Below are 12,863 nucleotides of genomic sequence, written 5' to 3' on the forward strand. Positions count from 1 at the left end.
ACTGGTGGCCACATTGCAACATGGTCGATAGCATCGGATCTGCACTAATAGGGACTAGATACCCATGACATTGATCGCCACCCAGTGATCAATCAATTGTGATTACACCTCAGTCCTACAGGAGGTCGGTCGCGGCTCGGATAGCTCAGTGGTAACGTCTCTGACTGTGAAGCTGGGTGACACGAGATCGAATCCGACGGGAAGCACCAGTTCCCTAAAGATTACAGGTACACCTTGCTGACGAGTGCCAAGTAGCACGAAACCCGGGTCCAGGGTTTCCTGTCGACTAACTCTAGCCACCATATAACTTAAGAGTTCTTGATTCTAAAAATGCCATAACTAACTACGTAAGTATTCAACATTACTTTTTCTGGTTAGTGTTTTTTTAACGAGCTGATTTTCTACGGGATGAGGTCAATAACCTTATCCCCAACCCTCCTCCTTTACCCGGGCTTGGGACCGGCAGTAACTTCAAAAGAGATACAGGCGGAGTTAAGTATTCAACATATGGAACTTTAAATTATTCATCAACTCGACTTCTTTTCACTACTTCTAATCGTCAATGCAATACTTTCATAATAGTCTTAACCCAGACATAACTTTCATGTACTTTCTTGTAATAAATTACTCATGAATATCAAGTTCATTTTGAGTTGTTGAAAATCCGATTAATTTGTGAAGGCTATTGTAAAATCTTTAAAGATTACATGTTTAGTTTATTCAACCATATACATTAATATATATATATCTTCTAATTTTACAATATTCACTATTATAAACTGATTGGTTCGACTAATGACTTTTAATAGAACAATAAACTGATTACAATCGAAATGAATCTTCGATTTCATTAAACATAAACTGGTATTTTATTAATTGAATTCATGAGTCAATTGAAGCTAGACCACCATGGAAAACCTGTAAGCACTAGATGGCCATTTCATTCTAGTATGGGACTCCTCAGAAGTTCGCATCCACGATCCCGCCTAGCGAGATTCGAGCCCAAGAGCTATCAGTCTCATTCGCGAACGCTTAACTTCTAGACCACTGAGCCGTCATCCATCAGTGTTAATGTCTAACTTCAACCAGTCCACAAAATTACACCACCGTCCACCATTGTCATCAGTGAGCTACTATCTCACAACAGATCCGATTGAACTCCACTGGTCACTGCTTCTCACTAGAACTCCAGGAAATAACCCTTGGAGACAGTTACTATTGAGCATATGATGATGATGATGATCAGAGAGGGATTTCATGAACATTGTATTAATTAAATAATTGAATTCATGAGTCAATAAACTGATATCTATCAATCACTTAATCTATTTATGAATTGAATATTCACTTAAATTGTATTTAATCATAAGTAAAAATTTCAAGTCACTTCAAGTTATTCATTAACGTTTCACTATATTTTCAAAGAAACTCTTTTTTTTTTAAATAATAAATTAAAACATTAATCCATTCATGATATCAATCAAAATTTAATTAAAGTAAATGTGTTTCTATCTTTTATACCTTAAAAGTACAATCAAATAAATTTAACTAAACATAAAGACAATTTGAACCTCAATGGAATTCATGTGTCTTAAATATGTTATTGTTCTATGGAAACATCCAAAAACACAAACACACACACAAAAGAAGAAAAAGAAAAGAAAGGACAAAAGTTAGAAAGAGAGGAATGAAGAGAACTGGAAAAAAGAAGAACAAAGACTCACAAAACAATAGAAAATAAACAAAATAAAGAATTCGCGAGAAAAATATATATATATATATATATACAAGCGATTTGTTATATAACGATGAAAAATAATAAATCATTCCCAGTTGATAATGATAATGAAAACGAGTACAAGTATTCGTGGTTGTAAATAGGTTCGCACACGCACAAAAGAATGTGTAATAACACATGTTGAAAAACTCTTACTACTCACTAGTAAACAATTAAAACAAATATGTTTAGTAAACCTCAAATAGGCATGAAACACATATACATAGTAACTGAGATGTACAATACAACGTACTATTTAACATCTTAATGAGAAGAAAAAATGATTTAAAATTTCTCAATTCTTTATTTATTTTGTTCTAATGAATGCCTCATTAATAATTGTAGTTCTTTTTTCATATACAGATATTTATTATTTTAATTTGTTTTCCCTTGTAAACGAAAGTACATCTTTTGGGGCATGTACTTATGTTTATTGTTATCAACTTTTAATGAAGTAATATATTTTTGCGGGGGGAGGGGGGAATTTTATTGAAACATCATTTGTTTTAAGTAACAGATTCATAATCTATATTAATAGTGGAATTCATGTGTCGATTGAAGCTAGACCATCATGGAAAACCTGCAAGTACTGGATTGCTGTTTCATCCTAGTATGGGATTCTTCAGGAGTGCTCATCCACGATCCCACCTCGCAAGATTCGAAGCGTTGGCGCTTTACCTCTAGACCACTGAGCTGGCATCTAATGGTGTTAATGTCTAACTTCAAACCAGCTAGTAGAATTACTGTAATATCCACAAAACCCCTCTCTGATCACAATTTATCGTTTTTTTAAAATTGTGTTTAATTTAAAGTATTTTTAATAAGGTGATATAAGTTGTTCACTCATAACTTATTTCAAGACAAGTTTTTGAAGTTCTTTTGAAAAATTATGATAAATGGAGTTCAACATAATTAATAATGAAGTAGTTGCTACCATTGTGTTATATCATGAATTGATCAATAAAATTTTTATCATTATACATCATTGTATTGTCTGATGGTAAAGCATTCACCATGAAACTTAAAAGCTCTAATATCGCCGGTAGGCTTTTCTAAATCACCATGCACTGGTATAAAATAGCTGTCCAATCGTCCATGGTTTGGGATGATAATCAAGGGAGATCGATCCATAATGAATATCACTAGAAGACTTAAAATTAAATAATTACAATATTCCATCTAATAATTTGCCTGGAATCCTTGTTTAGGACTACTCAGAATTGGATACTCACGACCCCATATGAGATCGGAATTGAGATTATCTGAATTCGAAATTAACACAAAACAGTTCTTGTCTGTTGGTTTTCATTTTTAACTGTAATCAGCTTGTGATATGACATAACTCTCATCTAATATTATCCATTTCATTTCAGATATTTTTCAAATCTACTTACTGGTTGGCGTTTTTTTAGCGAGTTAGTTTTCTACGGGATGGGGTCGCTAACCCCATGCCCTACGCTCCTCCTTTATCCGGGCTTGCGCCCGGCAGTAGCCCCCGGAGGGACTCCAGGCGGAGTTATTTTTGAAATTTACCAACCACAAATTTACATTAAGATTTCAATATTCTATTTTAGAGTTGATAATTTGTCAGCATAATATTAGTACTAATCTAAGATTTGGAACCACTGAATTATTATATTATTATATTTACTAACAGATTTCAAGGTACTATGTTTAACTAAATGTGTATGGTTATAAGTGAATACCAGATTAGAACTCTTAAACTGGAACAAAACAACTGACCAATTATACAATTGACATCTCTTTGTAATGATGACCAGGATCACATTGATATATCTCTACAAACAAGTTCCTTATCTTAATGAACGTTTTTATATTACAAGTAAGGGGTGGTAGAAGTAGTGGTGTGAGTGGTAATAATAATAATCATAGAAAGAAATGTGTATTTCAACTATTTAGGAAGTACTGAATTAAATTACTATTAACTGAAATAACATTACAATCACAATTCATTTCTAATTCCTTTAAATTGTTTTTTTTTTTTAGGTAAACCAATTCAATGTTGGGTACCACAAGAATTTACTAAATCATGGGAAGAATATGCTGAAAATTTATGTTGGGTATCAAACACATATTTTTTATTACCTAATGAAGAAATACCAACAGATCAAGTAGATTATGAAAAAGTTAAATTTATTGGTTATTATCAATGGGTTGCAATAGTTTTAGCTGGTCAAGCTATGATGTCATGGGTTCCACATTTATTATGGCGTGTTGGTTCAAGACGTTTACCATTATTATTAAAATCAGCAAGAGAAGCCGCTATACCAGATCGTGAATTACGTTTAAAAGCGGTATCATGTTTAGTAGCTACATTAGAAGAACAAGCTGAATCTCAATCAAGATTTCGACGAATTAAATCAATATTAACTCGTTGTTTATGTGGTGTTACACCAAATGCACGTTTAACTATGTTATTTTTATTTGTAAGAGCATTATTTGTAGCTAATTCAGTTGGACAAATTTATTTAATGAAACGTTTTACCGGTTTTAATAGTACCGTATTTGGATTAAGATTATTACAAGATTTATCAGCTGGTGTTGAATGGGAACGAACTGGACATTTTCCCCGTGTTACATATTGTACTATAAAAGTTCGTAAAATGGGTCAAACTAAACCAGCAAGGTAAGTTATATGTATATATATATTTAATACTTTATAAATTGATTCTAGTTTTATGCATAAATACATCATTTATCAGTTTTCTTTTGTTTATTATTGAATATTGAATTTTGATAAGAATGCATCTCTTGTATCTATCATAATCTAAAGATATGTATGAATGAATACCTAATAGGTAGATTTATTAAACGGGATTCTGATAGTTGCCATAAAATTCTAGATAGTTTACGACAGTCTAAAGGTTCATTTTTTTATTATAAACAAACAAACAAACTAGAATTGGTTTTATTAATGATCTTGACTTGAAAATTATTATATTGTCTATAAAACTCTTTGTTGAACTGAAGATAAATAAGAATCATACATCTAAAGAATTAAAACTTCAATCTTCATCCCATAATTTGTCAGTTTTAGACATAAAGTATCGATATTTTTTTATGAAACAACATGATCTCCTAGTTACTGTTAACTTACTTCATTACTTAACCTATTCAAAATTGACTTTTTGGATATGATAATTATAAAATATTGTTCTAGAAAGTTCCCCTCTATTTAGAATTGTCAGGTTAATCTTATATTCTCTTCAACTATCTTATACTATTTGTTACTATCTGATTAAGTCAACTTATTATTTTCTTTTTCAATTCAAAAATCTTCAGTAACTTTGCTTTAACGATCTCTTTAATCTTTTTTATTTTTATTTTTCAAAATGTAATTAATCGATAATGTTCTTTTTCAAGTTTCCTATTGATCATCATGTCTAGGTAAATCATTTTATTTATAGGATCTCTTATAGGATCAATCTAGTTTTGCCTTTTTTCTTTTCTTTGAATACCTAATCTAATCAATATTATGTAATCCATTTTTAACATGATGTTCCAATTCTTTTTTAATTTTATTATGGATTGATTGAAATTAGACATTAATATCTTTGAATGCCAACCCACTCAGTGGTCTAGTTGGTTAGGCGCCTGGTGCAAGACTGATAAGTCCTGGGTTCGAATGTCTCGAGCTGGGGTCGTGGATGTGCACTGCTGAGGAGTCCCATACTAGGACGAAACGGCCGTCCAGTGCTTCCAGATTTCCATGGTGGTCTAGCTTCAATTGACTCATGATTTCATTTAGTGTACTACAGAAATCTTTGAATTCTATAATTATTCTTTTTTGACCCCCCCCTCTTTCTCTATAAAGATCCAACAAGAAAAATTAGTTAGAAATGGGAAAATTATTTTTGAACTTATTCATAAGATCAATAATGATTCTTTTTATACATAGATAGGTATACTGAAAATATAAATGTATGTATATGTTTATCTTTCATATAAAACATATTTGTAGGTGTGAAGAGATTTAAGTTGTATAGTGATTATTCTATAAATTATAAGTTGTAATTAGACATAGAAAAAGAATATTCTTACCAATAATTAATTAGGAGAATAGTTTCTTACTATTATTTTTTTTTCATTGTTTCACATTTAATTATAACTAAGATGAAAGCTTACAAGTAAACTATACTTGAAGACCAACATGACAAATGAATGATTAGAAGGAAGGGGGGGAAAAGATTTACAGTATATATTCATATAATATGAGTATGTTTAGATTTAGACTTTAGTATATTTCATTCTGAATAAAGAATATTGTCTTTAATGAATGATTAAATCGCCAAGGTATATTTAATTATTCATGAAATCTATGGAAGATTATATTAGAAAATAAATGTGTTGTTATAAGTTTATAATGTATAAATGAAATTTTGAAGAACAAATGTGAAGAGATAGGATATTGATATTTAAGTGTGTGGTCGGTACAAAGTTGTATTATAGTGAATAAGAAAACCAGTGAGGACAACGAAGATGTATTTTAATACAAAACTACAGAACATCTTTGTAAAATCTGAGAATTATACAGTAAATACAAGATGTCTACTAATTATCTCAGACTTTGTTGTTCCTTCATTTCTATACCAATTATTCTCTGTTCTCGTTGTCTTCTGTTTTAACCTTTTCAACCTTCTTCTCCCAGGCATTCCATTTTTGATTGGTGATACATACAACTTATATCTGTCGACATCAGTAGCACACACTACAATATCATTTGAAAATAAAGTAAACCAAAGAAAATCGTCTCTATTTTAGAAAAACAAAATTAAACTAATTGAATCTTGTTCTAATGAAGTGGTTGTGATATGCATGGATTGTGTAACATGTTACCAAAACAAAATTTGAAACTTACTTACTTACGCCTGTTACTCATCGTGAAGGAGCATAGGCCGCTCACCAGCATTCTCCATCCAACCCTGTCCTGGGCAATCCTTTCTAGCTCCGTCCAGTTGTAATTCATCCTTTTCATATCTGCTTCTATTATCCGACGCAATGTGTTCTTTGGCCTTCCTCTTTTTCGCTTCCCTTCAGGATTCCAGGTTAGGGCTTGCCTCGTGATGCAGTTTGACGATTTGCGTAATGTATGTCCTATCCATTTCCATCGTCTTTTCCTAATTTCTTCTTCAGCTGGAAGTTGGTTTGTTCCCTCCCACAGAAGGCTATTGCTGATGGTATCCGGCCAATCGATGTTGAGTATCTTGCGTAGACAGCTATTTATAAATACTTGTACTTTCTTGATTGTGGTTGTTGTAGTTCTCCAAGTTTCAGCTCCATACAGTAGAATTGCCTTGACGTTCGTATTGAAGATTCTCACTTTGATATTGGTTGAAAGTTGTTTTGAGTCCCATATGTTCTTCAATTGTAGGAATGCGACCCTTGCTTTGCCGATCTTCGCCTTTACGTCTGCATCTGAACCTCCTTATTCATGGATGATGCTTCCTAGGTATGTAAAGGACTCTACATCTTCCGGAGTTTCGCCATCAAGAGTGATTGGATTGCTGTTTTCCGCTTTGAATTTGAGGACCTTGGTTTTCCCTTTGTGTATGCTGAGGCCTACTGATGCAGAGACTGCTGCTACACTGGCTGTCTTCGTCTGCATCTGTTCGTGTGTACGTGATAGGACTAACTAATGAATGATGGACGCTAACTCAGTGGTTTAGAAGTTAAGCGTTCGCGTGTGAGATTGATAGGTCCTGGTTTCGAATTTCACGGGGTGGGATCGTGGATGCGCACTGCTAAGGAGTCACACACTAGGAATAAACGGCCGTTCAGTGCTTCCAGGTTTTCCATGTTGGTCTAGTTTCAATTGACTCATGAACTCAACTAGTAAATTACTATAATATCCATAAAACCACTTTCTAATAATAATGAATGAGTGACTAAATATTTAAATAAAGACTATAGAAATCGACAAAATATTATAATCCATTGTTTGTCCGTTCTTTATTATTAAGTAAAACTTGTGGAATAGAACTGAGTCTAAAATTCTGAAAGAAAATAAAGATGGTATTTTACCATAGTTACTAGTATTCACATCAACGTATATGGTTTCTAAGGTACAATTCACAATCTCTGAGTGTAAAATCAATGTATTCAACTTATTATATTTGAAATAATCTTAGCGATTGAAATTTAAATAATTCCAACGTTTTGACTGGATTGTTACCCTTGAAGAAGTTCAGAAAAGTATACTGGACAAAACGAAACGATTTCAAATTTCAATCGATGAGATTATCTCAAATATAATTTTGACATATAATGACTTCTTTATACTTGGCCCCCAACTTTCGTCAAACTATTCATTCTAATTATCAGAATGGGTTTTGTGGAGATTTTTAGACATTTCATTGGTTGAAATCATGAATCAATTGAAGCTAGACCAACATGGAAAACCTGAAGGCAATGTACGGCCGTTTCGTCCTAGTATGGGACTCCTCAGCATTGCGCATCCACGATCTCGCCCACCGCGAGATTCGAACCCAGTGATTCCAGGTTTTCCATGGTGGTCTAACTTCAATTGACTCATGATTTCAACCAGTGAAAGATTCACTCGAATATTGATGAATATTCATATAAATTTATTCACCATACTATGAAGATACTTTTAAATCATGAGATAGATTTTCACAAGTTTGATATGATTTATATAATCAGTTAGGTAAGAAATGAGGTTAGATATTTAATACATTATGGTTTGACTATAAAATTGACAAATAAACTACATTAAATTCTTATTTTATTGACTATACAGTATTTTATTCATTGAAGTCATCTTGATTTCCTCGATCTTTCACTAATATAAACTTATTCATTGATATTACAATAACATTAAAACAGTTCACTGTGACGCATAGTTTAAATTCTGTGATCCAACTTTTTAAAACAACAATAATATCTGTATTTGTTCAAACATTCAGCTTAGAGACTGTGACATCACTAGAAAAATTAATCCCTTGAAGTTTCATGGGTAAATTAAAACTACCATTCATTAATAGCCAACTTACAAAGCTTTCTTATATATGTCCTACTTGAGTTAGGAAAAATTTTATCAAATCTATCTTAGATTATATACAAGAATAGTACAAAACTAGATAATATAAGTTATATTTTCATTACTTCAAAAGGTCATTAATTTTTCTTATTATATATCTTCATAATAAACAAAGGGTGAGTGGGTGGGGGGAATATATTTCAAGGTCATTTATGGAAATGAAACAACAACAACAACAGCAACAAAAAAATATGGTTAGCTGAAAGTTAGGCCAAATCTGATGATAACAAGTCATATAGAAAATGTTTACCTTAAATGTAATTTTCCTTGAAAGAAAAAAAACTAAAAAAAAAACCCCACTTTAATCAAATTGATTATCTTTTACAATAAATAAATAAAAAAAATTTTTTAAAAAAGAAAATTTCACAAAAATAAAAATTCCTTCATAGAAATAGTCTATTTACCTCTTAAAATTATGGATGAATGAATGATCAAAATCTTTTCTCTATTTTTTTCTTTCTTTCTTTTGTTATTCAATATTGACAATGAAAGTTTATGATAAAGTACAATATAAAAGTTTAAGATGAAAAGTTTTTTCGTTTGTTGTTTCTTTTTAGCTACCGTTTTTGATTGTACACTTAGATATATTCATTCATAGTAACACATACATACAACTTATGTTATAGGATATATATATATACACATATGGGATATATATAGGGTATATAGATAGATAGATAGATAGATATTAAATGAAATAAAATTCAAGATTATATCTTTCTTATGAAGCAGAACTGAAGACCTATTTCTATCAGTAACCTTGGTAGTGTAACGTTTGTAAAAATTGTGAATTTGATACAAATTTAAGATATATATAAATGGGAGAGTGAAATAGAATAAGAGTTGATCACAAACCTGTACTTTTCTCATCAAGTAATTTTAAGGGCCATAGAGGTCATATCATTTCTGTTTTTTCTTTTTTATGAAAAGAAAATATTTAAAGTATGATCATAACAACAACAAAAAAAAATAGAATGAGGGATAGAATGAATGTGATGTAATCTGAAAGTTGGTATATATACATACATATATGTGCGTGACAGTAATTCGATTGATTTATGTTTTAAAAGACTTTGATACAAACAAAAATAATTAATTAATTTGAATGGTAACATGAACTAAGTTAGAAATTGATTTTCAAAGGGAACAAAACAACACATCAAATCAATGATACTTCAAGTATCTCATGTTGTGTAGAAGTGTGAATAGAGGTTGTGAATACATGTTAGTGTGTGATAAATTGTTTTGAAGAATTAAAATCGACATGTACTAGAATCTGCAGTTTTACCAATTGAGTGATTGTTGAATGGTGAAATGTCAGATATTATCTACACCAATCAAACACAGTATAGTTATGATTGTTAAAAAGCTATATATTTCCCTGATGATTTTGTTTTTGATTATTACCCTGAAGAAGTTCAGACAAGTTAGCTGGACGAAACGTTGAAATTATTTAAATTTTAATCACTGAGATTATTTCAATTATAATTTTCGCATATAAAGACTTCTCTTTACTCGGCGCTCAATTGCTGTCAAACTATTCGTTCTGATCTGGACGAATATTCGTATAAAATGCAGGGCATTTTTAAAATATAAATTATGTTAATGAGTGTAGTCATAATTGTTTGACTATATTAATTGTCATTGTTAGTGATGAAGAAACTTGTCGACACGAATATTTTAAGTAATATCAGTAATATTCGACTGTTGAACAGTTCTCAATTTAATATTCAGTTTTTTTACAATGTGGTCATTAAGAGTATATTCAATTCGATAGTATAAAGTTTTGGGAAAACAGTAGGATTTACATACTTCAAATAACAAAGTGATTTTAGATAAACCACTAATAAATTCAAGAGATCACCACAATTCATCAAGTTCCAGTGAGAAACGATGAACAATGTAGGTCAACTATGTTGAGTGTGAGACAGTTATCCCTCATAGTTTAATGGGAGTTGATCATATGATGTCGTGAATTGGTTGATATTGGAGATGTACACTATTAAATAATGGTTCAGTGATCTAGACGTTAAATTCTCGCACATGAGATTTTAGGCCCTTAGTTCGGTTCCTGACTGAAGGTCATACATATGCACTGGTGCGTTATTCTTATACTATAATGAAACTTTTCAAAATTGTCTGATTTTCAATGTTGATTTAATCTGAATCAGTTCATGATTTACAACTATTAACATTAAACTTAATTCTCTTATGTAGATTGTGATTAAGACAACAAACAAGTTATTTACACAACATTTTCAAGGATTATGACATGGCTAATAATCAAAGTAGGTGTAATATTTGGTAAATATTTAACAGAACAGTAATAGATTAAAAACTAGTTATAAAGTAAATGTTTCTTTAAATTTAAACATTATCTTCCCCATATTATTATTGATGTTTGTGTTAACTTATGGTCAATTTTCAGTTCTGAAAATGATCAAGTTCTGTTAGAATTTTCGTTTTTAGAAATAATAAGTAGTATCAGTTTAATAGTTTGATGGCTATAACCTTTCAAGAGTCCCGATGATAAAACTTTTTTATTTGTTAAAACAATGGCTAATGAATACAATCACTCTCAATATGTACATCTAACATTAGACAATGACACGTTCTAAATAATATAGAACAAGCATTTGAAATTCTGCTGTAAATTAAAGTGATACTATAATTTATGGACAACCTTCGAGTGACGCTAAATTGACCTTGAAAAAATCCATCTACTTACCAGAACTAACTAAAAATTATAAACCAATATGAGGAGTTAGAATGATGATTTATAGTTGATGCTTAGGGTTAAGAATTAGATTTAAGACTTTCATTATGAACTGACATCAAGTAAAATGCTAAAATTCTATTTAGCCAAATGGATGAATTAATTTCGCGCCAAAATCCCAAACCTATTATCTTATATCTGATTGGTTCGTCCATAAATTATAATCTTGCCTAAATTAATATATAAAATATTCATATATATATCTGTATAGTATTTTTTAAATAAAAAGAACACCTAGAACCTTATTCCGACAACTTTCCATATCAACATTAATTTAGAATCATTTCAACTTATTTTAGCTTTATTTTAATCAATAAATAGAGAGAAAGTGAAAAACGGCTATCAACTTTAAAAGTTTTCATTGATTTATTTTTTTTTTATTTTTTTAAATCGTTTCCAACTAAACTAATCGGTTAACTGACAATAGATTAAGTTTATATTCTTTATTAGTGGTTTTTCATTTGCTATAATTGCATTAACTAATAAGTATGTGTACTCTTTATTAAAATCTTGTTAAATCTCAGTTATTTTGATGGAGTTTTGTTTTCTGAGCTGGACAAAACAAACATCATCTACAAAATAAATTGTGCCAACTACGAAAAACACTACATCGGACAGAGTGGATGCCCCCTTCGCCTACATGAACATCAATTAGCAGTCAAACGCCATGATACTTCCTCACCTATATCAATACACGTGGACAATTGCGGACACTCATTCGATTGGAAAAATGTGGAAATCTTAGACAGAGGAAATTCCAAAAACACTAGAGAATTTTTAGAAGCCAGGCATTCAGCTCAATCAGCAATCAATAAACATATTGAAATCGATCCAACTTATCAACCAATCAGGAAAATTATGCACAAATATAGGAACAAAAATCAAACCGATGGGAGACACAACCAAAACAAAGGAGTAAACAATGACAAATTTAAGGTCAATAAAAACTAATCAACGTCGAGGTGTACAGAACAAGCTGTGAAACGCATATGGAGAAATTCGAACACTTCACTTCTATCTGAAGTTTGTGCTGATGATGTCGTTCAGAAGAACGATGAAAGCTCCACGACCAAACCATCCAGCTCAGAGAACAAAACCCCGTCAAAATCATCCGCCTGAGCTGCAAATCTTCTCCAATATCTCTAAATCTCAGTTAATGAGGTGATTAATTAATTAACCGGGTAAGTAATAGTGAGGTTAGACGCAGGGTATTAGGGAATGATGGTAAATCA

General features: G+C 31.2%; 2 protein-coding genes across 2 annotated transcripts in view; both read left to right on the forward strand.

The window, feature by feature from the left end:
- Nucleotides 1-12,863, forward strand: part of MS3_00004531 (uncharacterized protein) — a 358,189-nt gene that overhangs the window by 165,261 nt on the left and 180,065 nt on the right. The window lies entirely within an intron of this gene.
- UNC7_1 (Innexin unc-7) overlaps nt 1-12,863 on the forward strand; it is a gene marked incomplete at both ends in the record, with an annotated part of 106,852 nt that overhangs the window by 56,146 nt on the left and 37,843 nt on the right. The window contains one exon of the mRNA XM_012937784.3: nt 3,785-4,424. Within this exon, the coding sequence (XP_012793238.2) occupies nt 3,785-4,424 (640 nt within the window). The remainder of the gene's footprint in view (nt 1-3,784; nt 4,425-12,863) is intronic.

Source organism: Schistosoma haematobium, chromosome ZW (assembly GCF_000699445.3).
Source record: "Schistosoma haematobium chromosome ZW, whole genome shotgun sequence".
Lineage (NCBI taxonomy): Eukaryota > Metazoa > Platyhelminthes > Trematoda > Strigeidida > Schistosomatidae > Schistosoma > Schistosoma haematobium.